Raw genomic sequence first — 26011 nt, 5'->3', positions numbered from 1 at the left:
CCCCTCTGTCAGGCGGGCGCGGTGTGCTCAGCGCGGGCGCGGTGCGCTCAGCTCAGGCGACAAGCGCTCGGCAGCGGCTCCGCGGCTTGCCGGGACTGCGAGGCAGGGTGCTGGGACCGTGCATGGGGGAGGAGGAGCCTGGGGTGAGCTCCTGCAGGATCTTTTGCCTGCGGTGAGTAGGATGAGCTGCGCTGCTCGCCAGAAGACAGACTGGCCGGGAGTGACTTGCTAACACCATCCCGCGCAGGGTTACCGCCTAGACCCACTTCAGAACGCCGAGCGTGCTGGAACAGGTTCGGACCAGCAAATGGCCATTTGGCCTGAAAACGAGGTTACACGTTAGGTTTTGCTCGTCTCCTAAACTTAGCAGCTTGACTGCAGTAGCTAGGAGCAGCATGCACTGACTTAGCTCCGGTGGGTGGTTAGCACAGCAGAGGATCCCTGCTGCAAGTTAGGGCTGATGTTACAGCCGCTGTGAAGCTGGTGCAGACGATGTCATTTCCATGAAAGATCAGAAAAAGTTGTTCTTATTGAAGCTTCTGATACAAAAGTACCAAAAATCTTGTAGGAAGAGCCATCTTGAACTTACTTTGTGTTAACAGGCCATCTGTGCTGTCTGTTGGCATCTCCTTGGACCTGGCGTTTTTCTGGGATATGTGTACAGCCACTTCACCTTCCCTCCCAGGCAGGGTTAACTCCACCAGCACAGCTCTTAAGGAAACTGGAAGCCCTTAGAAATAGGTGCAGACCTGCTGCACTGGGGAGGTGCCAAGGCCACACCAGGCTCACTGCAGGGTAGGTGTGAGAAAGTTTTGCAACTGAAGAAGGTCTGCTCTGTGACTTTACTCTGCTCTCTCGCTTGCTCATGCACCTACGTGTAGCCCTTGTTCTTGGGGGCCTTCCTGCCTCTGTGAGCATGCTGGTTCCCCAGAATATCTTCTCCTAGGATTTAGGGTGTTGTGGAATCAGCCATATACCAAGCTACATGTGCTTCGCTGGAAGTGTCTGCCTGAGCTTGAGTTAAACAGAGCCTGGCCCTACCTTGTGGGATGGTGTCTTTACAATTTGCTTGGAACAAGTTTGTCAGCTGGATTTGTAGGTGGCCAGCTGTGACACTGCCATAAAGACAGGTCAACCCTTTGGAGTGGGTACCCCCTTCTCCTTGAGGGCATGAGGTGCAAAAGATGTAAGAAAAGAAAAAGTAAAGAAACTAAGGCCGGTATGAAACTACTGCAAGGAGCTAGTGAGAGCAAATACAAAGAGGACAGCTCCTGAGCAGAAGTCATACTTGTGGAAATGGATAACTTCACAGATTGGGTGGGACATGCAGGAAGTTTTTTTCAGAAACAATTGACTGGACCTCTGCCAGTTGCTAGCAAGACTGGAGGTGAAATGTGTTAATGGTAGGTAATTATCTGCTGATTACGCTGTCATTAAAATGTGAGACCACCTGTAGTTCTGGAATAGGCAGGCCGTTTCCGAGGGTCATTAGGACAGTGGTAATAACCACACTGTCTAGGAATGGCAGTGTCTGCCTTATTTACAAAACTGTTGAGTTTATCCTTATGAATATTTACACGAACTCCTTAGGGAAAATATACTGTATTGTTCCTGCATCACCACGGATAGGTTTTTAATTTACTTTAGTTCTTTATAGGATTCATTTTCTCACCTCTCTTAGCCAGGTCTAACTTTGTTCTTTTTGTTAGGTTGCCTCAGTCTCTGCCATAAGAGAAGTATGTGCATTGTTGCCTGAAAAGCTTCTATTTTAAGGAATGAACCTACAGAATTTCAGAAGGCTTTCTCATCATGGCTCAAAGTTATAGTTAAAACTACAACCAATAATGTGCCTAACCCCCCCCCTCCCCCCCCCAAAAAAAAGAAAGAAAAACATTGAAAACAATTAATTTAAAATAAGGTATACTGGAATCTTTTTGGGTTGTATCCAGACACTAAGTAATGTGGTCTGGTACGGCTTTCTTTTTGCTTAATACTGGAGTGTATTGGAAAAATCAGGGATTAATTGTGGAATGCTTGTAGTTGTAATTGGTTAGCATTTTATGATGTGTTGTTCCTGATAGAGGGCCAATTAATTTATATGGCTGCTTTTCCCCATATATGCCCTTCAGCAGAGCAAGTCATATGTCTGTTCTTAACCTGTGGCTTTTTAGTTAAAAACTTTATTTTTCATTCCTGGCACTTTGGATGTGTTCTTTTAGTAGCTGTAGCCAGTGCAGTGTTTACTCCCCAAGTGAGTTCTACTTTCAGTCTTAAACTGAGTTTGGGAGTGTCAGTAATGCAGGTGGGCAAAAGCTCAATTTGAGTACTACTAAAAATGTAGCTAACATTTTTGTGTGCATTACCATAGTTGCATAGGCATGTAATGTGGTGAGTAAAATCTTTGCCCCAATTAGGTATACAGGATGACAAGATAGGATGCCAGGATAGATAAGAGAGACTGAGAAAGCCATAATAGGTAGGGTTATAGGGCTGCCTGCCTGGGTGAAATACTTCATGCCATGTGCTTTGGCTTCTGTAGCTAGAAAGAAAAATAAGGCACAAGAATATTGTGCATTGCGAAACAGTGCAGTTCTGGGCTGAGGTTTGGAAGCTGTGGTTGTGAGGTCACGTGGTGAAACCTAGGGGTCCTGAAAGACAGTGAAGCCACAGAGGGCTCCTACCTGCACAGTGAGGTATACACTTTGTGCTTTGAAATGCATACTCTACATAGATGAGATAGAAGATGGAAGGAAGCAGAGCTCATGTAGAAGGAGGCAGACCAAGTATAGGTTGTCCATGTCTGGAGTTCTCATCCAATTCTTCAGTTTCTAGACTGTTTTCTTTTCCCTCTGAGCCTTCATTGCCTGCATCACCACAGTCTTCTGTCTATACTTTTCTGTTTAGTTTTTTATACTCTCATGCTTCTCTAGATGTTTGAAGTGCTGTCACTAGATAAATTCTTTGTTCCTCATGGTGTTTTTCTGAATTATTTTCTGGATATTTGCCAATTTTACTCTTGTTAGTATGTAATTCAGCCCAATTTGAGATAGTTTCTGTGGGAGGGAAAAAAACCCCACACCTTCTCTGCTTTTCTTTGGCATTTCTCTTCCAGAAGAATCATTGCTACCTCTCTTGAAGTGATGTGTGATATTTGACAATGCAATAGTATTTGTGTATTTGAAGACTACAGGTTGCATCCTATAATGAATCTCTAAAGAGTGCTGGAAAAGCAAGCTGTTGGTGCTAGTTAAAATGAACAAAATCTGAGGCTTGGGTTTTTTAATCAAAAATAAGGAACCTCAGCTCCTAAGGAAGTACCCTTGATGTGCACCATGCCTTTGCAGAATTTTTGCAGTGACTGACACTGTTGTCCTGTCACGTTGGGGAAGTGTTGTCTGTCCCTGTGTGTCCCCATTGCACCTCAGTGGGCAGTGGAGTTTGTCCCCTGTGCAGCCTTGGTTGGGAAGGAAGCTTTCCAAGTCTTGTGGTGGGGAGTGGATCCCAAAAGACCCAGTGCATTCTCTGTGACAGTGTCAGCTTTTTCACTTGGGGAGGTAAGGCAGAGGAGAAGGCACCATGCCATAGTGCTGAGCATTCAGAAATACCTTGATCTGATGAATCCTTGGACCTTTGTGTGGCAGCAAGTTGGGAGACCTGTGTTCTCTTTTGAGACTGCCACTCTTTTCCCTTGCTCAGGGTTTTTTCTGTGACAAGTAATGCATTGACTTCCACCTGTAAATTGTAGAGTGGAGACAGAAATATATATCTATGCATCATGAGCTATTCATGAACTTGTTTGTGTTACGCTGCTAGAACTGAAATTCCTCAAGCTGCACAGCCCAGCTGCCATAAGCCTCCAGGACAATACTTTGACTGTAATTTGTTTGTTTTAAAGCAACTTTTTTTGTTGCAACAGCTGTGTTAAAGGATTTTACTGCAAATGAAAGTTGGGCTATAGCACTTTTGTCTCCTGCATGCTCTCAGGGAGGTGAGATGCTGCCGTGATGGTGTATGGTGTGATGCTGAGCAAGCCTCAGCACCGCTCCTGTGCTATTTCATGGCTACCTAGAGTGCTGTTCAACAGCTGCCCTTTTATGGTGTTGGGGGAGATTATATCCTTGCTTTTCCCTCTCTGAAGCTGCATTGAGACATGCAAGAGCTCCAGGAGGTCTACAAGGAGATGGGAGTGCCTGAAGGTACAGCAGGGGAAGACAGGCCTGCTCAGGCACATCAAGGGCTTTGCCCCGTGCCCACTCACACAGAGCAGTAACAGGAGGCTGTTTGCAGGCGTCTGGCATAGAGGCAGAGCACTGATGGGATTCCAGTCTCCACTTTGGAAGGAAAAGGAGATGCCAAAGGAGTGTGAGGCACTAGCATGTCCAGAGCAGCTGCAGTGCCACTTTTTAGAGGGAGAGTGAACTTTGGGAACTCCCTCTGTACCATCACTTGGTGATGACAACAACTGCTGGTGCCCAGAAACTGATTCTGCAGGGTCTGGGGAGCTTCCCATCAGTGGTGGGAGAGGTTTTCTGTCCTCTCATGCTGGCTCCAGGCTTTCTGTGGAGATCTGAATGGTGCTTAGGGTGATTTCTCAAGTTCATGACTACTCGTTTTGACATGCAAGTGCCAGGAGGAGTACTCAGCTGCTTTGCTTCGTAATGTCAGGGTCTCAAGAACTGTGTGAAATTTTTTGCTATGTCTCAGCCTGCTTTCCTTCTGCCTGTGCTACAGGCTCTTTAAAGGAAGACTTCATGTACTCTGTGCCTGATGGCCTGTTTTATTTCTTCAGAGGTACCACTGGTACCAGGCGGTATTACCCTGCTTTCAGTATCTGATTATGAAAGTTGTGGGGATAAGCAAAGAAAAAAAATGGTATAATGCCAAAAGCCTTTCTAGCTGGGCTGTGTGCAGTAGTCCAGAGCAGTGCTAATGATTGTGTTAAAGTCTGGTCCCAGTCATCTGAGCTTGAGCCTTATTGCTGGATTTATTGAGGAGCTGAAAAGCTGGCTGGTGACTGCTTGTTCCGTACAATTCCTTGCAGTTGTATCTGGTTTTGTGCACTCCCATCTACATGATCAGACCTGTGTGAAGAGAAGAAGTATTGACCTCCTAAACTCATACTTGTCCCAGGTGCCTCCTCTGTCTTTATACTTGCAGTAGATGGAAAGCAGCACTTATGGTCCTTCCTCCTTGCTGCCTGACCACTACTTCCAGTTCATTCCTCACCAGTGGCATGCCCTTTCATTTTCCCTTTCTGACAGTGTTGGGGGAGAATCTTCTCTCATTTCCCCTTTTGTTTAACTTTGCATATTCATTCTTCTGTATTCTTCCCTGGTCTGTGTTAGATTTTTATTCAGCAGTTGTGCTGTATCTTTGGTACCCCCTGGGACTCTTCCTGTTTCTTAACCCTTCTTGCTATGGTCTTGTGGAGAGTTTTTGTACTCTGTAATTCAGGTGTGCATTCCAGGACTGTTCTGTAGGATTTGGAGTTGTAGGATGGGGTTGCCAGGATCTGAAGTGTTCTTCAGACTCTTGATATGCTGCAGGACAGTCTGAAAAGCCCTTTGGAATATGTTTGGTTTGTACAATGTTCTTGGGCACATGGTGTAGTTCTTCAGGCTTTCCCATGCAGCTCCAGGAGTTGGACTTCAATGATCCCTGTGTATCCCTTTCAGCTCAGGGTATTCTATATTCCATAGTCCACACAAGTGAAGAGGACTGGTGGTAGCGATTTGCTGAAGTGCTGCCTGATCTGTGGCCTGGTTTTGATGTACAGAGCTGCATGGAGAAGGTTGTCTGGGATGAGCCATTGCAGAGCAGTCTTTACGATTAACCTTTCTGACCCTGAGTCTTTAGTGTCAGAAGTTTATATGAAATGTGCTTCCAGTAAATTCCTGCAAGCAGCCTGTTCTGCTTTTCGCAGTCAGGCAGGCTTCTTAGATCAGCACACATGCACAGTTAGCCCCAATGCTGAGGTTAGAGTTATCTGCTGGCTCAAGACTGACCAGATGTTTGAGTGCATCTGGAAGCCTGTTCTCTTACTTAGACATGCAAAGGCTATGTCTTCCTGTCTGTGCAGACAGACACCACTTGTATCCATTGTTCCAGTGAGTACTGTGGCACCAGTGAGGTGCTGTGGGTGATGAAGGCTGTGCCTGCTGCTGGTGTAAAGCGAATTGAAATGTCACAAATTCAAGCAGGATCCATGTTGTCCCATCTGCTCTTCTGTCCTGTGGGAACACCACAACCCTGTATTGAGGTGTCTCAGGTGATGCTGTGAGGTGTATTTTCCAGCAGAACAAATTTAAATCTGATTCTGACTTCCTGATGGCTGTGGGTTTTAAAAGGTTTTAAAACTAATTTTAAAAAAGATGCTTTTTTTAATCCCTCTGTGTTTACAAGTGGATACCCTGAAACCACAGGCCAAGTTTAGCCTGCAGAAAATTTTTTCATTTATTTTCCAAGGTATTTCATGCTCTTCTCTTCTACTCAAGAAAGAGTGCTGGGACATGAGGGGTCTTTACTGGGTGTCTGTCTGCCATGAGCAAAACTTTATTTCTGCCTGTTCTAGCAGGTCTGCCTACCAGCTGTGTTTTGTGTTACTCATTTTCTTGGTGTATTGCTGTTGTGTTATAATCCCAGCTGTCAACCAAGCACCACACTCATTAAATTCCCATTCCATCCAAGAGAGGTTGCAAGAGAGCACTGGAAGGGTGAATTGTTGGGTTCAGATAATGACAACTTAATAGCTTAAGCAAAAGTCATCCACACAAGCAAAGCAAAACAAGACATTCATGCACCACTTCCCAGGGCAGGCAGATGTTCAGCTATCCCCAGGAAAGCAAGCTCCATCACACAGAGCAGTGACTTGAGAAGACAAACCCCATCATTCTGAATGTCCTCTCTCCTCTTCCCCTACCTCCCTGGCTTTTTGTGCTGAGCGTGATGCCACATGGTATGGAATATTGCTTTGGTCAGTTAGGGTCAGCTGTCCTGGCTATATCCCCTCCCAGTATCTTGTGCACTCTCAGCATGCATGCTTGCAGTTATATGACAGGGGGAAAAGGCCTTGACTCTGTGCAAGCACTGCTCAGCGCTAGCAAAAACATCTCTATAATATCAGCACTGTTTTCAGCACAAATCCAAAACTCAGCCCCATACCAGCCACTGTGAAGAAAATGAACTCCACCCCAACCAAAACCAGCATAGTCAAATGGGAAGTTCACCCATGATGCTGCACCACCTTCTGACTAAGTGTCACGGCAGTTTCTTTGATGAAAGGTGCCTTGCTGTGCTGAAGTGAGAGGTGAAAGTGATAGAAATCCTGCTGTCCTGCTTTGCTTCAGCAAGTGGTGCCAGTTTTTGACTTGATGAAAAGCAAAAGTTGGGTAAGTGTTGTGCCTGAATCATGGTGTGCTAGGGCTGTGCTCTGCTGCTGCTTTTGGTAGATACCCAGATGATGTATCAGGTGATACTACTGTTGAGAAGATGCAGTGTTACCTTTCAGGAGGAGAAAGCCCAGGACAATATTCTTATGTTTGTATTTCATGAAAATGGAATTTTTACCTCAGGACCTGAAAAGAGGACTTTATGTGAGCAAAGTCACTTTAGGAAAAGTCCATGCTGGCCAGCTGCTGAGCCAGGCGACCTGCTGGCTTGGCACCATGTTTTCCTTAAGCCCTATGCTGCAGTGGCCTGGCATAAACCTGTGTACTTACTCAGCTGTGTCTCCCTCTCTCCCAGCAAAATGAGCTGAACTCCTTCCTGTGGACAATCAAGAGAGATCCCCCATCTTATTTCTTTGGCACCATCCATGTCCCATACACACGTGTCTGGGATTTTATCCCAGAGAACTCCAAGAAAGCCTTCCACCAGAGCCACATCGTGTACTTTGAGCTGGATCTCACTGACCCCTACACCATCTCAGCTCTCACCAGCTGCCAACTCCTGCCCCAGGGGAAGAACCTCCAAGATGTGCTGCCCCGAGACATCTACCGCCGGCTGAAGCGGCACCTGGAGTATGTCAAGCTCATGATGCCGTCCTGGATGACCCCAGACCAACGGGGCAAAGGGCTGTATGCAGACTACCTCTTCAATGCCATTGCTGGCAACTGGGAGCAGAAGAGGCCGGTGTGGGTGATGCTGATGGTGAACGCCCTGACAGAGGTAGACATCAAGTCACGAGGCGTGCCTGTCCTGGATCTGTTCCTGGCCCAGGAAGCGGAGCGGCTGAGGAAGCAAACGGGCGCTGTGGAGAAAGTGGAAGAGCAGTGCCACCCGCTCAATGGGCTGAACTTCTCGCAGGTGAGGTGGAGTGGTGTGCAGGGTGCCAGGCTAGCTCCTGAGCTGGACATCACAGCAGAAACAGCATGGGCTGGGGTGCGGGGTAAGTGCTTTCTACCCAGAGACTTGTGTCTGCTCCCTGCAGCCCATGCCTTTGCCTGCATCCTCGGGAGAATTTGCTAGCACAGGATCAGGCCAGAGCTGAATTCATCTAGGCCTGTCCTACTCTCTTCCTTGGACAACCTGCTCTCTTCCTTGGGCATGTTCTACCCTCAGAGACACTGGACCTTTGGATGTGTGCTCTCTAACTCTGGCTGGGCTGCCCTGCAGGAGCTCAGGACAGGCTGGGGCTCACTCTCCAAACTTGTTTTTGTAATAGCAAGTTAAAAAGAAAGAAGTGATTACTTGGGGAAAGCAAGGGTGCTGTGGGTAGTCCTGAGAAGTAATTGCTGGTTGGAAAGCATCACAGTGAATATTTTGATGCCCTCAGAAATAGGGGCCCATCATTCGCAATGAGAAAAGTATTTTTCGATTGTTGGGGGTTTTTTTTTGCCTTCCTTTATTACCAGGTGAGGGTCAGCACAGCACAGACTAGTATAGGCCCTGGCACAAATGCTTTTGTGTTTGCAAACCTGTTGGAGTTCAGCACTGCTGTTCATGACTTCTGCGTTGTCCATATGTTGGATGAGGTGTTCTTCTCTGAACCAAATACACCAAGCAGTGGTGTCTGCTGTTGTCTCTGCCCAGTGGGGCCACAGGCATAACGTTGCTCTCTTTGCTGCTGGGTGGTGTTAGGTTGGGGAGTTGAGTGGCGTTTGCTTAGGAATAATCAAGACTTGCATTTTGCAATATGCCCTAATAGCACAAGATGGGAGGACCTTTAGTTATAGGGCTGGGGAGTTTGATGCCTGACCTTTCTCCCCTGCATCCTGAAGCCTGTGCAGTCACTGATGCACGATTTGGAAGGGAAAGATCAGAAGGTGAGTGCAGCACAGCAAGGGCAGGGACAGCTGCCCAGGACAAATGTCTGAAGTGCTGCTACCCCAGACAGCGTTGGTGTGGAAACCATAGTGCAGAGAATAGCACAACAGCCCAGGCTCCATCACTTGAGCAGTCCTTAACTGCAGGAAGGCCTCTTTTGCTCTTCTCTTTTTCATTGCCTGGAGCTGGGCAACCTCATTTGCATCTCCAGTCTTTTGCTTAACACGGTGCTTTGAATCCTTATGCTGTTGCTGTTTCCTTGCAGCTAACCTGGGAATAGGCTGGGAAGTCCCTCCTTTTCTAGCTCTTACGTGGCTGAGGATTTACAAGCATTATTGCCCATGTTTTTCTTTTGCTGGCATTGCCCCTATAGTTTATCATGATAGAAGTGGAGACGAGGGTGTTTTTATCCACTGCCTGGTAAGAAAGTTGTAGGGAGACTGAGATATATTGTCTGCAAATCATATCCCTGCTAAGCTCGTGTAAATGTTGACTCTAAGGCCTTCACAGCTTTCTTCAAAGAGCAGGTGGTTTTGTGTTGTTTAGCAGATGGGATAAATACCAAGTGATCCAAGAAGCTGCATGGGCAAGGGACACAGAGCTGCAACATCCAGAATTGCCCAGCCTTCTGAGAAGGCCAGAGAGACAAAATTTGCAGGAGAATCTAGCCTCTAGTTGGGAAAATCAGACCGCTTGGTTGCCCCATGGTGAGTGGAGGTGTGCATTTTCTTCATGAATGCTGCAGCTCCTTCACTCCCTGCTCACTTCCCAGGGAAGGAGCACACTGTCCCTTGAGGGACAGGTTTGGAGCAGCTACTACGCTGCAAATTCACACCTCCACTGCTGCCCACTATGAGATTTCCAATACAGGCAGCTCAAGGAAAAGGAAAACCAGAGGCAGATTATTTTTGTGCTTCTAAGCCAATTTCATGGCTGTTTCAGAAACTGACTTGTGAACTTCCATGGTTGGCAATTGTGTAAGTCTTTGGTTTCAGAGCTTTCTTGTCAGTTTATTCAGGCAGTAGAGCTAATTATGTGTTTAATAGAAACCAAACAAAGAGTTTGAAGTAGGCTCTTTGGAAAATGTTTTCTTTAGTGTGCTGCTGTTTTGAAACCCCCAGTATTGGGCTACTTCTGTGCAAACACACAGATGTGACTTAGAAACTTCTGTTGGGGAAAGTGGAACAAAACCCATAAGGAATAGTCTAACACTGTACAAGAAATATAGAATCACAGAATGGTCTGACTTGGAAGGGACCTCAAAGATTCTGTTTCCTCCACCATGGGCAGGGACACCCTTCACTAAGACCAGGCTGCTCAGAGCCCCATCCAACTTGGTCTTAAACACTTCCAGGGTTGGGGCATCCACGGCTTCTCTGGGCAATCTGGGCCAGTGCCTTACCACTCCCACAGTAAAGAATTTCTTCCTAATATCTAATCTAAACCCACTCTCTTTCACTCTGGAGGCATTCCCCCTTGTCCCTTGTAAAAAGTCTTTCTTGTAGGCTTCCTTCCCATACTGGAAGGTGCATTATAGGTCACCACAAAGCATTCTCTTTTCCAGGCTGAACAATCCCAATTGTCTCAGCCTTTTCCTATAGGAGAGGTGCTCCTTTCTTCTAATCCATCTTGGTGGCCTGCTCTGGACCTACTCCGACACATCCATGGTGCTGGGACCCCAGAGCTGGATGCAGGGTTCCAGGTGGGCTCTCACCAGAGCAGAGCAGAGGGGCAGAATCCCCTCCCTCCCCTGCTGCCCACGCTGCTTTGGATGCAGCCCAGGACACGTCTGGCTCTCTGGGCTGGGAGTGCCCATGGCTGGGTCATGTCCAGCCTCTCACCCACCAGCACCCCCAGTCCTTCTCACAGGGCTGCTCTCCATCTGCTCATCCCCATCCTGTGCTGATTCTGGGGGTTGTCCTGGCCCAGGTGCAGCACCTGGCACTTAATCCTATTAAACTGCATGATATTCTCATGGACCCACTTGTCAAGTTTGTCCAGGTCCCTCTGGATGTCATCTAGGGAGATGCTTTTTTTTCTTACAGCGGAATCACAGAGAAATTATTTACTTAGCAGAGAAGCAAGTTCAGTGTTTTCAGTTTGTTTCTGCATAGTGTTTGCTCTTTCTTTCACATCCAAAATTATTCTTCTGGTGGTAAGGCAGACTCCCAAGCCACTTGCAAACCATACATTGTTACTGGCTAGGTCCCTGTCTTGATCCATTCTATTGAGCAAGGCCTTGATGGTGTATGTTATTGCAGGTGAAGGTCTGGAACAGTTTATTGTTGTCTCCATAGGCACAATGCTCAGTAACTGCAAAGTACAGACAAACCCAAATTAGCAACTCTCTTCTTCTTGTGAAGAGAAAACAGTAAAAATGAAAAAAACCAAACCCAAAACCCACATACAACAGCCAAGAGTGCCTGTCAAGGGGCTCTTTTTCTTTGGGCTTTTGTTCCAAAGACTCTTGGTTTATGATTCTCTTATTTTACCTGCCAAATCTCTCTGTTCATGCTCAGCTCAGGCTGCCTGCCCATATTGCCAAATCATAAAAGTATCATTTTTGTTCAGTACCCAATGATGTGTACACAATCTCTGAAATACTTTACTGCCTTCTCAATATCTCTCTCTTGTTCCAAATTCTGTGCAACTTCAGGAGCAGGGAAAGATTAGTTTGTCTCCGTGCCAGGGCCATGGTGTTTATTTTTCCTCTTTCATGCTGTTCCCATCCTAGTTTGTCTTACAGATTTGTTCTCCCACTCCACCCTCTTTGCTGGGTAGTGCCTCTCTTGTTGCAATACCCTGCATAGGTCTCATTCCTAGCTGTGCCTGGGCTTTGTAGCTATGTATGATCTGCCACTGTTGACTTCCAGCATGGAGTCGGTCCCTCCCAACTCTTCCCTTACAGTTATGCGTGCTTACATGTTTGCTATATTGCAGGGATTAGTGCTCCAGCCCAAAACAGCTTTGCTGTTCACTTCAGTAGTGTCATGAGCATCAGCTTAGTACTGGCTCAGAGGATGAGCAAGTGTTGGCCCTTGTACTGTGCCAGGCACTTGCTTTGGTACACTAAGGTGGTGTCCAGGTTGTATTCCTCACAAACTGGTCTCTGCTTGAATACAAGAAGGTTAGACTTAGGTCTACTCTGTGTGTGGACCCATGGTTGAGAGTGTAAACACTGTCCAGCCGTCACTACTTCCTAGCCACGACCCTGGCCAGTTTGGCTTTTTCAATACTGGAACACTTGGTAGAAGCTTCTTGTACCTGTTCTTGATTTGAGAATTGTTCCCCCACATGACTTTCCTATGATTTTACCTTGTCACACCATTCTTCCTACCTGAGCACCTGAGCACCATGATTACATTGCTGCATATTCAGATGCAGTCTTCAGAGCTGCTTGGGATGCAGTAGGAAGCTGGCAGCCACTAAGGGCTGACTGCTCATGAAATCCTGGCTCCTGTTTCCCCTGTTCTGGCTGTGGTACGACAATTAACCCTTTACGTTGCCTGTCTGTGGGAACGCCAACTATCGTCAGCAATGAAAGAGGTGGGAACTGAGGGTTGATTAGAAGCTCATTTATTAGAGCATCAGACATAATTGCATTTAGGAAGGTCAACCTCAGAAGACAAGATAATGCAGAAGGCATGCTAATATATACCCTTGACTATAGTTCTTCTGTGTCCTATCCAACTAATCAACAATTTTACTACCTTATATAGAAACACAGCTTACCAATCACTAACAATGTTACCTTAGGTGAAACTATGACGTAGTCTTTTTTAACACAACAACCCCACAAAACCCCTTAAAAAGCTACTTAAATAATGCACTTTAGCTTAGCTTATTCAACTGTATATTTAATCAACCTATAATATTATGTCATGCCTAAACTGGCAGCTCTTTAGCTCAACAACAGCATCCATCTTGATGGCACCCGCACAACTCTCCATACTGTGTCTAGACATTCTCTCTCTTCAGCACTTTGCATCTCATGGTTTTAGGTTGATACCTTCTGCATAGTCAGCCTAAGCAAATTCACTGTCAGTCCCTGCCAGTCCAACTCCCACATCTCCCCGTTTCTGTTGGGAATTTAATAAAAATTCCTTACAAAGATTTTTGCAAAATCTTCTGTAAACAACTCACTAAACGTGGTAATAACATCAACACAACAACTATTACAAGAACTAACAATCATGTCTTAACCAGAGATAACAACCAACTTGATAAGCCACAACCTTTAAACAGTCTGTTTAACCAGTTTGTAACATTTTCCACTTGTAGTTTCTTGACTCCTTCCTTTCATAGTTGGATGTTCTAATGTATCAGCTTGCTATGGTCAGACAGATTCATGCAGCATAGTCCTTCAAAGTCTTGGCATCCATGCCCTTATGCCAGCAGCAGAAAGTCACCTTTTATAGTAGAAAGCAGCCCTGTTATGTAGAGTGGCATGCCTAACACTACTGACATCTGTTAACAGACCACTTAGTGCAAGGGACATAGCATTGGTTTGCTTACTCAGCCAATATCCCAAACTATCCAATTGTTTTAGTGCTTTTTCTGCATTAATCCAAGATGCCAATATGGATGCTGCAACTCTTTTTTTTTGTTCCAATAAATAACCTCATCTTTACATTCTGATTCGAGTGATGGATGAATCTTTTTTCTTGCGTTTCTCTATTGTGAATTAGTGTGATGTAGAGTAAATCCACCCAGGCTACATGGTCCACCTTTAATGTGCAATGGAAGGGCAGGCCTGGCCCTATCCCCACAAATGAAAAACATTCCTGGTGGCAACTGCAGGGATCTGTTACTGGACCATGAAGGTATGGGTGATGCATTATTGCACCAAATGTTTTCATTGTTATAGACAGAGTGGTAAGGGGAAACATCTCACAGAGCTGACTGATCTTTTGTTAAACTCCAGCTTGAATAATTAAACTTTACACAATAGTCCATTCTAACTGAACCAAGGAGCTCTAGCTCCTGAGGTTCCAAGGTTGCTGGTAGCTCTGATATAAGCTATTGAAGCTCTGGGGTGCTGGCCCTCCAGTGGTTGTGGGCATAGGTGGCTGGGGCATTTTTGTCATCACACAGGGCTGCCCCGTGCTCTGCTTTAGGTTTCCTGGCAGTGGCTTGCTGTTGACAACACATTTTGAGCAGCATTGGCTAGGGTGATGGCCACTTCTCTTACATCTGGAGCATATATTAAGAGCTTTAGATTTATAACCGTCTCTTTTAATGTGCCCTTGCTTGCCATACCCATTACATGGGCCAGGACCTTGCTATTGCAGCCCTTTTGGAATGGCTTGCATTGCCATTAAAGCTTCAGCAAGCCCTTGGCCTACAGCTTGCACATGTAGGGCTGCAGAGTGCTCTGATGCCCCAAGGCTATTACAACCCTTGACCATTTGCATTGTTCAGGCTCTGGGGGAAGGGCACGTGATACCTTTTTACATTCTGAATTTGCATTAGATGCAGCCAATTTCTTTACTAATTCATCTCTTGCCCTTTTGTGTGTAACTTGTCTCTCTAGGGCTTGCTTTTGGTGATCAATGCAGGGCTCATTAGGCCCTTGCTTTATTTCTATAAAGTCTAGTGTAGGCATATTACCATTGGGCACTTGCATAAGTGCCTTTCTTGCTGTGTTTTTAATGTCATCTAAGGCTTGCCTCAGGAGGTGTGCTGCCTGATCCTCAGGTTGTTTGTGCGCTCCTTCACTGGCAAGATGATCTATAGTCCATGCTGCCAAAGCTTGAGTACCCAGGTAGTCCACCAACAATTGATTTAATAGCCTTTTCAGTCCTCACTCCCATAAAGTATACTGTGTTGGTGATACCAGCATTGTCATTAAATACTTCAAATCATAAGGGGTTAAACATAAGCTGTGAGGGTTGCATGAAATAAATTATTAAAAAATGGTGATTCCCTCCCATAGTCCTTAGCTGCTTTATGTAGTTCCTTTATAAGGAAAGGAACTTTACTTCCCCATAAATCAGTGGCTCCCATGCAGGTTTGCTCCCCCTGTTCCATACTGTCCCAGCACCACAATAAACTTTGCTGCCACTTCTAGATCCCTTTCTTTAATCACAGCTTTTTGGATCTTTTCCCAATGGTGGGAAAAGAACCTGAGGGATGTGGTGGAAGTTCCTCAGATCCAGGAGGCTCAAGGTCTTCTTTCGAGGAAGAATAACTTGAAATAAAAGTAGCTTTATTCTTAGAAAGGCTATGGCAGTGATGTTTAGCCGTCATGGAGGAGGATGGTAGGCCACGAGACAAGATGGCGGCTTCTGGAGCCAAGGTTCCAGTTCTGGTTTCTGATTCCACAGAGAGGGTGTGGCCCATGGAAAGGGCAGAGTAATGGGAGGGGCCCTGGGGCAGCTTGGGACGATGAAGGAAAATGGCAGGTGGAAGAAGAGGAGGAGGGAGGAAGGGGTGGAGCAGCAGGAAGGGGAGGGTCCAAGATGTTTTGGCCGCCACCGTCTTGGGCTGGAGGAGGAGGAGACAAGGACGGCATCTCATCCGCACCTCTTGGCAGGTTCTATCTTGTATCTTACCCACAGGGGCTGAAGGCTGGGGAGCAGAGAGGACTGTGCTGCCTTGGGTTGGATTGGGATAACAGAAGTACCAGAGCCATTAAACTTAACTTCTAATTTTAAGGTTTCCAAAATAATGTGAAAAGCCGGCAGCATATGGGATGCTTCAGAGTCTCTCCTAGTAGCTAGATTATAAAGTTTAACGCTCACAGAATCCCAAAAATCAACAGTAATGATCATTGAAGTCATAGCACCAGGAAAACTACAGAAGATCCACTTCATTATCCTCTTAAGTTCCCTCTTCAGCAATTGTTTGCCATGCTTAATTAAAAGTGCCTTAAAACATCCATATATGCCTCCCTCTTCCATGAACATTCCTTGTCCCATGGTAATTCCCCACAGGCTCACTTGCACTCTCGCTGCAGATGACTAGCTGGATCTGGATGCTTTTTCTTCCAGCTGCTCCAAGTGCCTGCTTCTTGCAGCACTCCAAAATTCCCGGGGCCCTTGCCGACCGAATCAGCTAACCACTGCTGCCTGATTGCTGATTTCCCAAACAGCCGGATCTTCTGTAAAACTGGAGAGGTCCCTGTTCCGGCACCACTTGTCGCGTCGCTCCATCCGCGCCCGCAAGCACAGACAATGGTTGTGACAGGTCAGTGCGGAAGAAAAGCGTGTGACAGGTCTTAGGTGGAAAAATCTGAGTCCTTTATTCTTCTGCCACAGTAACAGGAGCACTCTGGAACACAGCCAAAGGCTAAGACCAGGAGCAAGGGGTGAGCCCAACTTATATACGTCAACATAGAACATTCTAGCAACATTGTAACCAATCATAACTGTCACGTAACTCATATTAACAAAGTAATTCCCATGATCCTCTTTGAACAAATTTTAACAAACTCTCCCTGACTTGAAACAATGTCCCTGAACTTAGGATGTTGCTTCCCATGGCCTAGGTTTGATCCTGGCTACGGCTGGCTCGCTGGCCCGGCCAGGCCATGGGAGCTCCGCAGGCTCCAACTCTCACACTGAGGGCTTGAAGGTCCTGTCATTTCCGTCTTCCAGCCAGTCTCTCATACAACTCATTGCAGATAGAAAAGGAAGCAAAATTTTCTACCTTTGCATTATTTGTTTGTGTTTCTACTCAAAAAACAGCCTTTGCGAGCAACAAAGTGCTGCTTCTTGCTTTTGCCAGCACTTCCAGGTTCTGGATTACTAACATGACTGTGAGAACTGTAGACTTCTGCTAATCAAGTACAGCTCTTCTGACATAACAGCAACATCATTTTTGCTGTTTAATCTGTGTACCCACTTGGGTAAAAGGGCCACCCTTAATAAGCCCTTGTATAAAGTTGTTATGTAGGAAAAACCTGTATTTATGGGGAAAGTAGGAAGCAAAGACATCATTGCTTCGTTAACAAGTGTTACATGATTTGTTGGTTGGTTTGGATTTTTTCTCGTTCTCGGGGAGTTAGAAGTGATGCCTTGAAATCAGGCACAAAATGTACAATATTAAATTGGTGAGATTTGTGCTAGTCTTCTCATTTCAAGTAAAGGGGATTCTTGCTGTACTTCACTGGCCAGTTATAATAGTTGTCTTTAATTTCTGGAATGATGAGGCCATATTTGGCAGTGTTTCCATTCACAAAACCCTGGTTCAGGCTCATCTTTGACAAGAACACTAATGGAGAATCTCAAAAAAGAAAAAAGCAGGGAAGGGCACACAGTACAAACCTGCAAAGAGTAGATTAGTTTCTGTGGTTTAGGTCCGGATTTGGAACAGAGCAAGGCAAAGAGCAGTTGCTTGATGAAGGAGCAGACAGAGGAGCAGAGCATTTTATTGCTAAACATGTTGGATGGGACACTGCTTGCAGTAACCTGGTTGCATCTGCTGCCCCACAGGTGTAACTTCAAGATTTATTTGTGAGGATCGACCTTCTTTCCTCATGTGATGGGAACATTGGGGTTTTGTGCACATGAACTGGAGCTGGAACAGCCAAATTGATCCTGTGTGCATCTTTAGCTGCTGGAGTCTGTGACCTAGATTTGTTTCTGTTTTCAGTTTGTGTGTAAACAAATCTGCAGACTCCATGTCTAGACATCAGGAATGGGGAATGGGCTGGCTGGTGGGAACCAAAATAACTAAGGCTTTGCCCATCTATTGAAATAATTAGAGTTGAATTAAGATATTTTTAACTGTCTGGGGATTTTAGGTCTCTTCCCCCAGCGAAAGTGGTATACAGTGGTGATATGTGGCCTCTGCATTCAAAAGGATGGGGAGTTTGTTTCAAACAGCCTGGACTCTGTGGTAGGGCTTAGAAATCCCAAACTGTGAACTTTGCTCCTTGCACTTGCACTCCATATGCCTATCAGCTAGCTGGATTTTCCCATTAAAAATGCCCTAGCTCAGCATATTACACAGCAGAAGCAGAAGATGTCAGGAAGCAGACATGCCTTCTTCTGTCCTTGCTGCTCCCAAGGAGGTTCCTTGTGAGTGTCTGGCTGGCAGTTTTACAGTGTGAGCATGCCAGTGCACTTTCCTTTTCACTCAGTGAGCAAGGGTGGGGCAATGAAATGTGTGGGCTGCTCTGAGGCCTCTTGTGACTGGGTTATCCTGCTAACTTCTGACAAGTAGTGCTAAACTGGTGGGCTGGTTGGCAGGTGCGCTGTGTGTCACTGGAGATCCTCCAGCTTTGGGTGAGGGCACTGTTGCTGCAGAGGAGCATAGCCTTGTCAGCAGGCTGAGGGCTGCCAGGCATCATGGCCCCTCAAGCTAGCACACAGAGCAGAATGCTTTTTGGAACAGCTCAGGCAAAACTGAGGAGTGTGGAGCAGGGCAGAGATATGGCCTTGGCTTAGTCAGCTGTTCAGGAGTTGAGTGCCCATGTGAAGCTTTGTTCTGCATGTTCTCAAGTTCTGATAGAATTACAATGGTGGATCATGGTGGTCTGATGGTGTGGCTCTGTCAGATGCCTGATCCCAAGAGCTCGCTAATTGCCATTAGAGAACCCAAAGCATGGGACTGGCTGCCAGCTTTTCCCTTGGACAAAAGGGTTGCAACTGATCTGGACACCTTAAAGGTGCATGCCTGTGGAAGTTGTGAAGACAGCTTCTTTTCACACCTAAGAGCTGGACTGCACTCTTATCCAGTGCTAGCCCTCCTGTCCAGTACTGGTGAGATGGTACTTTTGGTACCACTGGACACACTCCAGCACCTCAATGTCCTTAATACCAAATACAAAGGTTGGTATTTTGTATTAAGGATATTGAGGTGCTGGAGTGTGACCAGTGCAGGGCAACAAGGCTTGTGAAGGGTCTAGGAAACTTGCCTTATGAGGAGTTGCTGAGGTAGCTGGGTTTGTTTAGTCATGCGGAGGCCCAGGATTGCTAGATCCATGGGGATCCGTGTCAACTTCTGCATCCCAGCTGACATGACTCATGGCAGTGGTTCTGAAGACTGATTTTTAATTTTCATCAACAAATTCAGATGAAAAATAAAGCCCAGCTTTAGTTTTCATCTGTTTGATTTTGTGAGGGTTTGTATTCCACTGAAGAGCCTCTGCTGTACTTGTGTGAGCATTTCGGCTGTAACCAGTTTGTCCTTTAATGTTCTATTTGTTGAGCCTGCCCCAGAAGGGCATAATTTCTATTTGTTAACTGTTGACTCAGCTCTTCCTAGGCTAGCAGCATCTGTCTTATGACAGTCATTCGTGTGCTTGGTGCAGTGGTATTGTTACTGTCCCCATCTTTCCTTGTTTATCCATCTGTGTTTGGCTGTGGTTCTTTCAGGCACAGCAGTTTTCTGAGCACTCATGCTTGGGGCTGTCAAAGTCCTTTTTACTCACACTGCTTCCCAGGGAAGAAAAAGTGTTACTGTTGTTGTTGGTCCAGTCCCTGTCTGCTTCCTGGTCAAGATGAACATGCAAGCTAATTTACATATTATTTCTCATTTGTATTTTTAGGTCTTCTAAGTACTGCTTCTGTTCCCCATGTCTTCAGTATTTGAAGTGTTTTGTATTTCTCTAAATTCCTACTGCCATACTCTCTCTTGAGAAAACTATTCATTGATTCTGTTGTGTTACTGCAGAAAACTTGCAAAACACTATCAAGGTTTTTGGAAAGGGTATGGTTTCCATTATACTTATTGACTTAAAGTGTTTATATCCTATAATTATTTGCAATAATCTTCATGAAGGCTTTTATTAGATAATTTGAAAGATTGATCGCAAGTAGGATGAGGCTGAAAATAAGATAAGATTTAAGATAACTGTTTCTTTTTCTGAGCCAAAAAGGAAAGAGTAGGAACAATTCTTCATTTTTTGTTGATGATACAGAAAATATTGGATTCCTCAATAAAATTCTTATAATCCAGCAAACTTAGCAGCTATATGCACATCAGACATCATCCATTTACAGCATGCCTGGATCAAAGCTGCTCAGATACTGAGGTGTGTGAGCAGTTTCAAAGGGATTAGACAGATGGATGAAGGATAGTCACACCAGGGAAACTCATACATGTCTGAAGTGCCATATCTGGCTCAAGACATCTCTCAGCTCCTGAAAGCTTGAATTGAGGGCAGGTGTGTGAGTGGAGGAGTTGTTCTGGAAGTTGTGGGCTTCTGCTCCCCTGCACAGATTTGGACAGTTTGTTCCCAATATGTAACTGAGATGGGCTTGGAAGCTGATGTGGAATAGGTCAGCTGCGGTAAGTTTGGCAGTGTCCCTGCTGGAGCATTCAGATACTCACATGTTCTCCATTTTCACAAAACTTATCTCTCTTGAGCATTCAGAGGTCACATGTGAACAGTTGAGTATGTGGGGAGCAGTTGACTCTGAATTCTGAAGGCAGGGAGAGGTTTAGGAAGGTTTATCCATGGATCTTGAGAACAGTCCTGTCAATTAAGACCAAATGTGTAACAGTGTTTAGTCTGCAATTAACTGTGATGTCAATCCTGTTCTATTACTGTTTGAGGGAAGATTTGGGTAAGTGGCCTTGTGCATTTCTCAATCCCTTCATTCCTAACAAGATTAGCAGGATTGCTAGCTTCAGCTGGAACTCAGATTAATCTTTGACAAAAATAGATACACTCACTTGACTTCCACAAAGTCAGGTCTGGTAAATGCATTACAAGACTGTTATAGCAAATAAAATTTTAAGTTTTTAACGGCAGATTTTATGTGTTTTTGTGTGACCTGTTTTGCTTTTTGAGTGTGTTCATTAGCAACACATAGTGGTAGAGACTGATTTGCATCTTACACACTCAAACCCTTCATTTCCATATGGATGATCCGTGTATCCCACTCCCTCCATATTCCCCAGATAGCACCACATGTGAAAAATATTTATGCGTATTTTAGGACCATCAGGCTGTCAAACCTCAAATTAACTGGGTTTGCAACTGTGCATCAAATCTGGCGGAATTCAATCCAAAGAAATCAGTTCTTCCTGGTGCTACTTGATGCAGAGAGCAAGCATTGTCCTATTCTCTCCAAGATAAAAGCTGAGATTCTGGCTGCCTTTGCTGGGTATGTCTGGTGGACAGGTATGGTCACAGTGGCCTCTTCTAATAGCTGTAGGGAGACACGCCACTGAGACATGGTTTGTGGGGAGAATATCATGCCTTGTTGCTGTCTTCAGAGTGCCCCATGTAGTGTTAGCCCCTCTGCCTTTCAGCCGGCTCATTGGGACGTCACACAGGATGAGCCATCCTGCTGCCACCGAGGACATGAGTTTCATGGTGTGCTTCACTTGACTAAGTGGGGAGCCTGCACAAGCCTTTTTTTCACTTCTGCTTGAGAGAAGTCAGCACAGGATGGGATCATGCAGTTCCTTGGCTTTGCTCTTCCATCATCTTTTGGCATTTTGAAGAGCTTCTTCCAAGCTCAGGGGAAGTGTTTGTGTTTCTCATGGGAACATACTGTATAAATAATGCCAGATGCTCTACACCCTGCTCTGGTGTGCTGTTGGAGGTATCCCAGCACAAAGTGTTGTTGAGGACTCTAGTAATGACACTGCAGTTTGCCTGATTCAGGAGTGTAGGTCAAATTTTCTGTTCTCTCAGGTAGAAGTTTTACCTTTGTTTTGGAATGCTGGATTAACTTCTTAAAGATTCTGACCACTGAGAAACTTTCATCTAGACATTGTCCTAAACATCTTCCTGCCTCTCCGACTGCAAATCTTTGAGTTCTGGCTCCTGCATACACCTAGAGAACGTAAAAAGCAGGTATTGTTTGGACTTGCTTTGCAGAGGGGAGCTGGCTAAATCACTGAAATGTTCAAAATCCACTGGTTTCTTCCCAGATTTTTACCTCTCTGTCTTCTGAAAGGTGGGTAAGTTATGTCAGAATCCACTGGTAAGGAAAACTAAAGCAGCTTAGCTTTCCATGGTTGCACAGGATCAACACAAAGCTAACTCTCCCAGGTCTTCCCCTAGACATCTCACTCAAGGCTATGGCAACTCTGTGATTGCTAGCCAAGACTAGAGCTGTCTCAGCAGTGAAGACATGCCCTTGGCTTCTGCTAGGCAGACAGATTTGCTGCTGGTCTGAGCTCAATTTTCAAGCTCCTACCTTATCCTGGTCAAAACAGCCCATTCTGCTGGGAATGTGCAGCAGTTTGATCACCTGATCAAAGAACCACAATTTCCAGATTACAGAATATTCAGAGTTGGAAGCATTATCAAGCCCAGCTTTTAAGTGAACGGTCCATGCAGGGTTGAACCACAATTAGCACCATGCTCTAACCAAATGAGCTAACTGTAGGGCCACCTATGATAGCCAATGCCTATAATCTTGTAAGAACTCTTCTAACTTCCATGTATGCCTGAGAGAATTCCTGCCCCTGGAGTTTCAGGGTATCCTGCAAAGTGCAAACACACCAAACTCCTCAGTAGCTCTTTGAGAGAGGAACTAAACTTCTGTCACTGTTGATATATTTGGCAAAATGGTCTCCGGAAGATTTTAAGGCTGAAATATCTGTACTCAAGAACTTGCAGATATCCCGAGATGAGGTATATCCTTACTCTCCTTGAGACCAGAATGACTAATATAGATAGGTAATGTGCCTTTAACTCTTGTGCTGGCCACTACATTTCCAGTTTCACTGCAGCCTGTATATATGGCTTGACTCTGTAAAATGCAGGCATGTCAGGAGCGGTTGGAAGCTTCTGATGAAATAAATCACAGTGTGCAGCCTAAGTCTGAGCTCCTGTACAGTCTCTGCTGCTCGGCCAGTGTACAGTAACTTGTTATGCTAGGGTAATTTGATCACAAGTTTCACCTCTGTGTGAATTTATAAGGCCTGTTTGTAAAGATAAATGAGCTATTGTCACAGCTGGAGTCCCATGAGATAAACTACATTTTTGTAATGCTCAAAAACAAAGTAGCTACAGACATGTTTTCTAGGAGGGATGAAATGGAGAAGGAAGAGAAGGTAACACTAAATATATTTTTATTTGCTTTGAAGCTGTTGGTAAGTCAGAAGAAGAAGACATGGAAAGCTCAAGGTTTCAGTTGATCAGCAGTAATGCAGGGGGTGGAAGTACTTGTTTCCAGTATTTCACAGTTCCTGGGTGAGCATGTCCTTGAAAGTCCATCAGAGAAGAACAAGAGAAAAATTATACTCCCATTTAGGTACTTCAGCACTCCGAGAAAGCTATTTACCTAAAACACATATGTGAATAACATGTCTAGGAAGTATTGGTGCTGTCTTGGAGTAATGCAATTTCAGACCTTGTACAGGTTAATGAAAAATGAATTAATCACTGAACTGAAAAGGATCCTTCCTTAGGTACAAATAATAATGACTGAACTTTATTTTTATGTGGAAAGAGAATATATAGTCCCAACCAATAATATGTATGATTGGTGCTCTAAGGGGGGTCAGATTTTTGAAACAGTAAAGAATTATAGGCCAAATAAAGTAGAAGGAAGAATTTAAGCATAAAAATAGGCATGATAATTGGGAGTTGTTCAAGAATCCTAATTAGGTCCCCAATAAACCACAGTTCTGCATTTGCAAAGACAAAAGTTTTGGTTTTAAAGAAAGCTGGTTTGGTTAACAAAGGAGATTAAAGCATTAAAAAAGCTCAAAATACAATGAATAGAGAAAATAGAGCAAGCCACACAAACAAGTAATCTGCAAGCAAAGACAGACAATTGATGGGGAAACTGAAGGGTACCAGGGAAGAGATTTTGGGCACCAGATTTGAACAATAAATTCTTTAAATGTATCAGGGATTCCTGAAATGCTAGCAGTGCTCTAGGCTCCATACTAACCAGGAGTGAAAAAACATACAAAAAAGCAGTGGCAGAAATAATCACTATTTATTTTGTGATGTTTGGAAAAGAGAAGACTGTATTCGTAGCTTGGTCATAAGAGAATGTTTTCTGCTCTGCTGACAAATTGCTTCCAGTAATTGGCAAAAATGTTAAATGTCATTGTTTTTAAATGTTCAAAACAATGGTTAACTTACAGTCCATAATTTTTAGAGACTAAGCCAAGGAGCTCTTTGAATCATTAATTGCACTTGAAAAAATTCAGGGGAGTGGAAAAAAAAACCTACTGTAAGAGCATTATTCTGGGACAATGAGGGACTAGCCTGCCAGACTACCCAAAGTTCAGTTTGGTCAGAGCACAGAAAGTCTGATAAGCTCTGCAGGTGGTGGAGAATTGAGAGAAGACAGTATGGTACTAGCCAATTTTCCCTGAATGGGAAACTAGCTTTGTCAGACAGCTTCTTCATATGAGTATGATTTTTTGTAATAATTGGTGAAGTAATTACACGTATCTTTGGAAGCTTTTGACCTTGTTCCTGGTGATACTCTGATATAAGAGTACACACCAGACAAAATTGAAGTGGCTTATTGTAAATAGCCCAGAATATTCATGCATTCTTATGAAACAGCTGTAGATGGGGAGTCATCCTCCGTCAGGGAGTAGGGAAGCTAAAAAAATAATGTAAAGAAGTACTGAAGGTGTCTGTTCCTGGTCCTGTGTTACCAGTGGCTCTGCCAGTGATACAAATGCTGCGTAAGCGTTGCCGCAAGTGCGGGAATGCTGCGATTGGAGGGGATGTACACAACAGGTCAGCTGCTCTGTGTGAGGCTGTACCTCTACAGCATGGCACAGATGTCAAGCTAGCAAGACTGGAGGCCTTGTCTGTAATATCCTGGTGGTGCAGCAGTCTTGGAAGATATCAGTTGACTACCCCCAAGCTCAGTAGTTCAGCTGCGAGGGAACTTGCAGCCCTCGTGTGAGTGATAGAAGTAGGGGAGAGATGTTCTGAGGATCCTAGTGCAGGAATGCTGCCTAGACCTGGTGCCTGTGCTTCAGAGGGCATTGAAGAGCTGGGTAGTTGCCAGGAAAGAGCTACACGATTATTCTGGGACCTGAAGACCATGCTTTTATAACAGGAAAGTTAAAAAAAAACCAAAAAACTGAACTTGATCTGACAGGCTGTGTCCAGAGAAAGAGACAAATTATTCCTTAAATTTGCTTGGGTATTTGAGGCAGTAGGATAATATAACAAATGCTGTGTGTCTAGTGGCCTAGATGTTGTTGAGGAAACGCGCTATCAGACTCAGTATAATTGATCTCTAGTGAAGGCAATTAGTCAGTTAAACAAATTTCCTTAGGACCTAGTGGAGTTGCAATTATTTACACTTCAAGTTGCCACTAGATAGCTCTCTGAAACAGAAACTGTTTCTAGGTAGCTGTTGATTTGTGCAGGGTATCAATGTACTTTTTTGATCTGTCTGGCCAGGGACTATCTTTATGCTAATGTGAAACCAGACTTTTTTCTTACAAGGAGTCATAGGACAGTAAGGTTTTCTAAAGCAGAAGTACTGTGACTTCAGCAGGCAAGAATGGGGTGGCAGCTGCAGGTCAAAGCTGCGTGCTCTTTGCTGCACATCCTCTGCAAATGAGGTGAGCTTTTAGAAACATTTAAATGAAAGTTGATAAGAGGGGGTCCTGAGGTACTGGAGGCCCTTGCTACCTTGTTTGAAATGCCCTCAGGCACCAGCTCTGTGTGAGTCTGTGTGTGTGTGTGTGTGACCGGAACTAAAAGACTTGTAGGTCTGCATGCAGTGCTGCAGTGCCTGCAGAGAAAGGTCCCTAAGGAGCAGGTACCATCTCTTCTGGACTCTGTTTAGCTGCTTAGCAAGGAATGAAGTGGGACCTTAAATCCATAATGCTGCCTGGAAGCACATTC

The 26011-nt window shown here is 44.9% G+C and overlaps 1 protein-coding gene across 1 annotated transcript in view; it reads left to right on the top strand.

The window, feature by feature from the left end:
* TRABD2A (TraB domain containing 2A) overlaps positions 1 to 26011 on the top strand; it is a 100479-nt gene that overhangs the window by 17330 nt on the left and 57138 nt on the right. The window contains exon 2 of the mRNA XM_014310112.2: positions 7723 to 8304. Coding sequence (XP_014165587.1) covers positions 7723 to 8304 — 582 coding nt within the window. The remainder of the gene's footprint in view (positions 1 to 7722; positions 8305 to 26011) is intronic.

Source organism: Geospiza fortis, unplaced genomic scaffold, assembly GCF_000277835.1.
Source record: "Geospiza fortis unplaced genomic scaffold, GeoFor_1.0 scaffold274, whole genome shotgun sequence".
NCBI classification, from domain to species: Eukaryota; Metazoa; Chordata; class Aves; order Passeriformes; family Thraupidae; genus Geospiza; species Geospiza fortis.
This window is presented reverse-complemented; position numbering and strand designations above follow the sequence as displayed.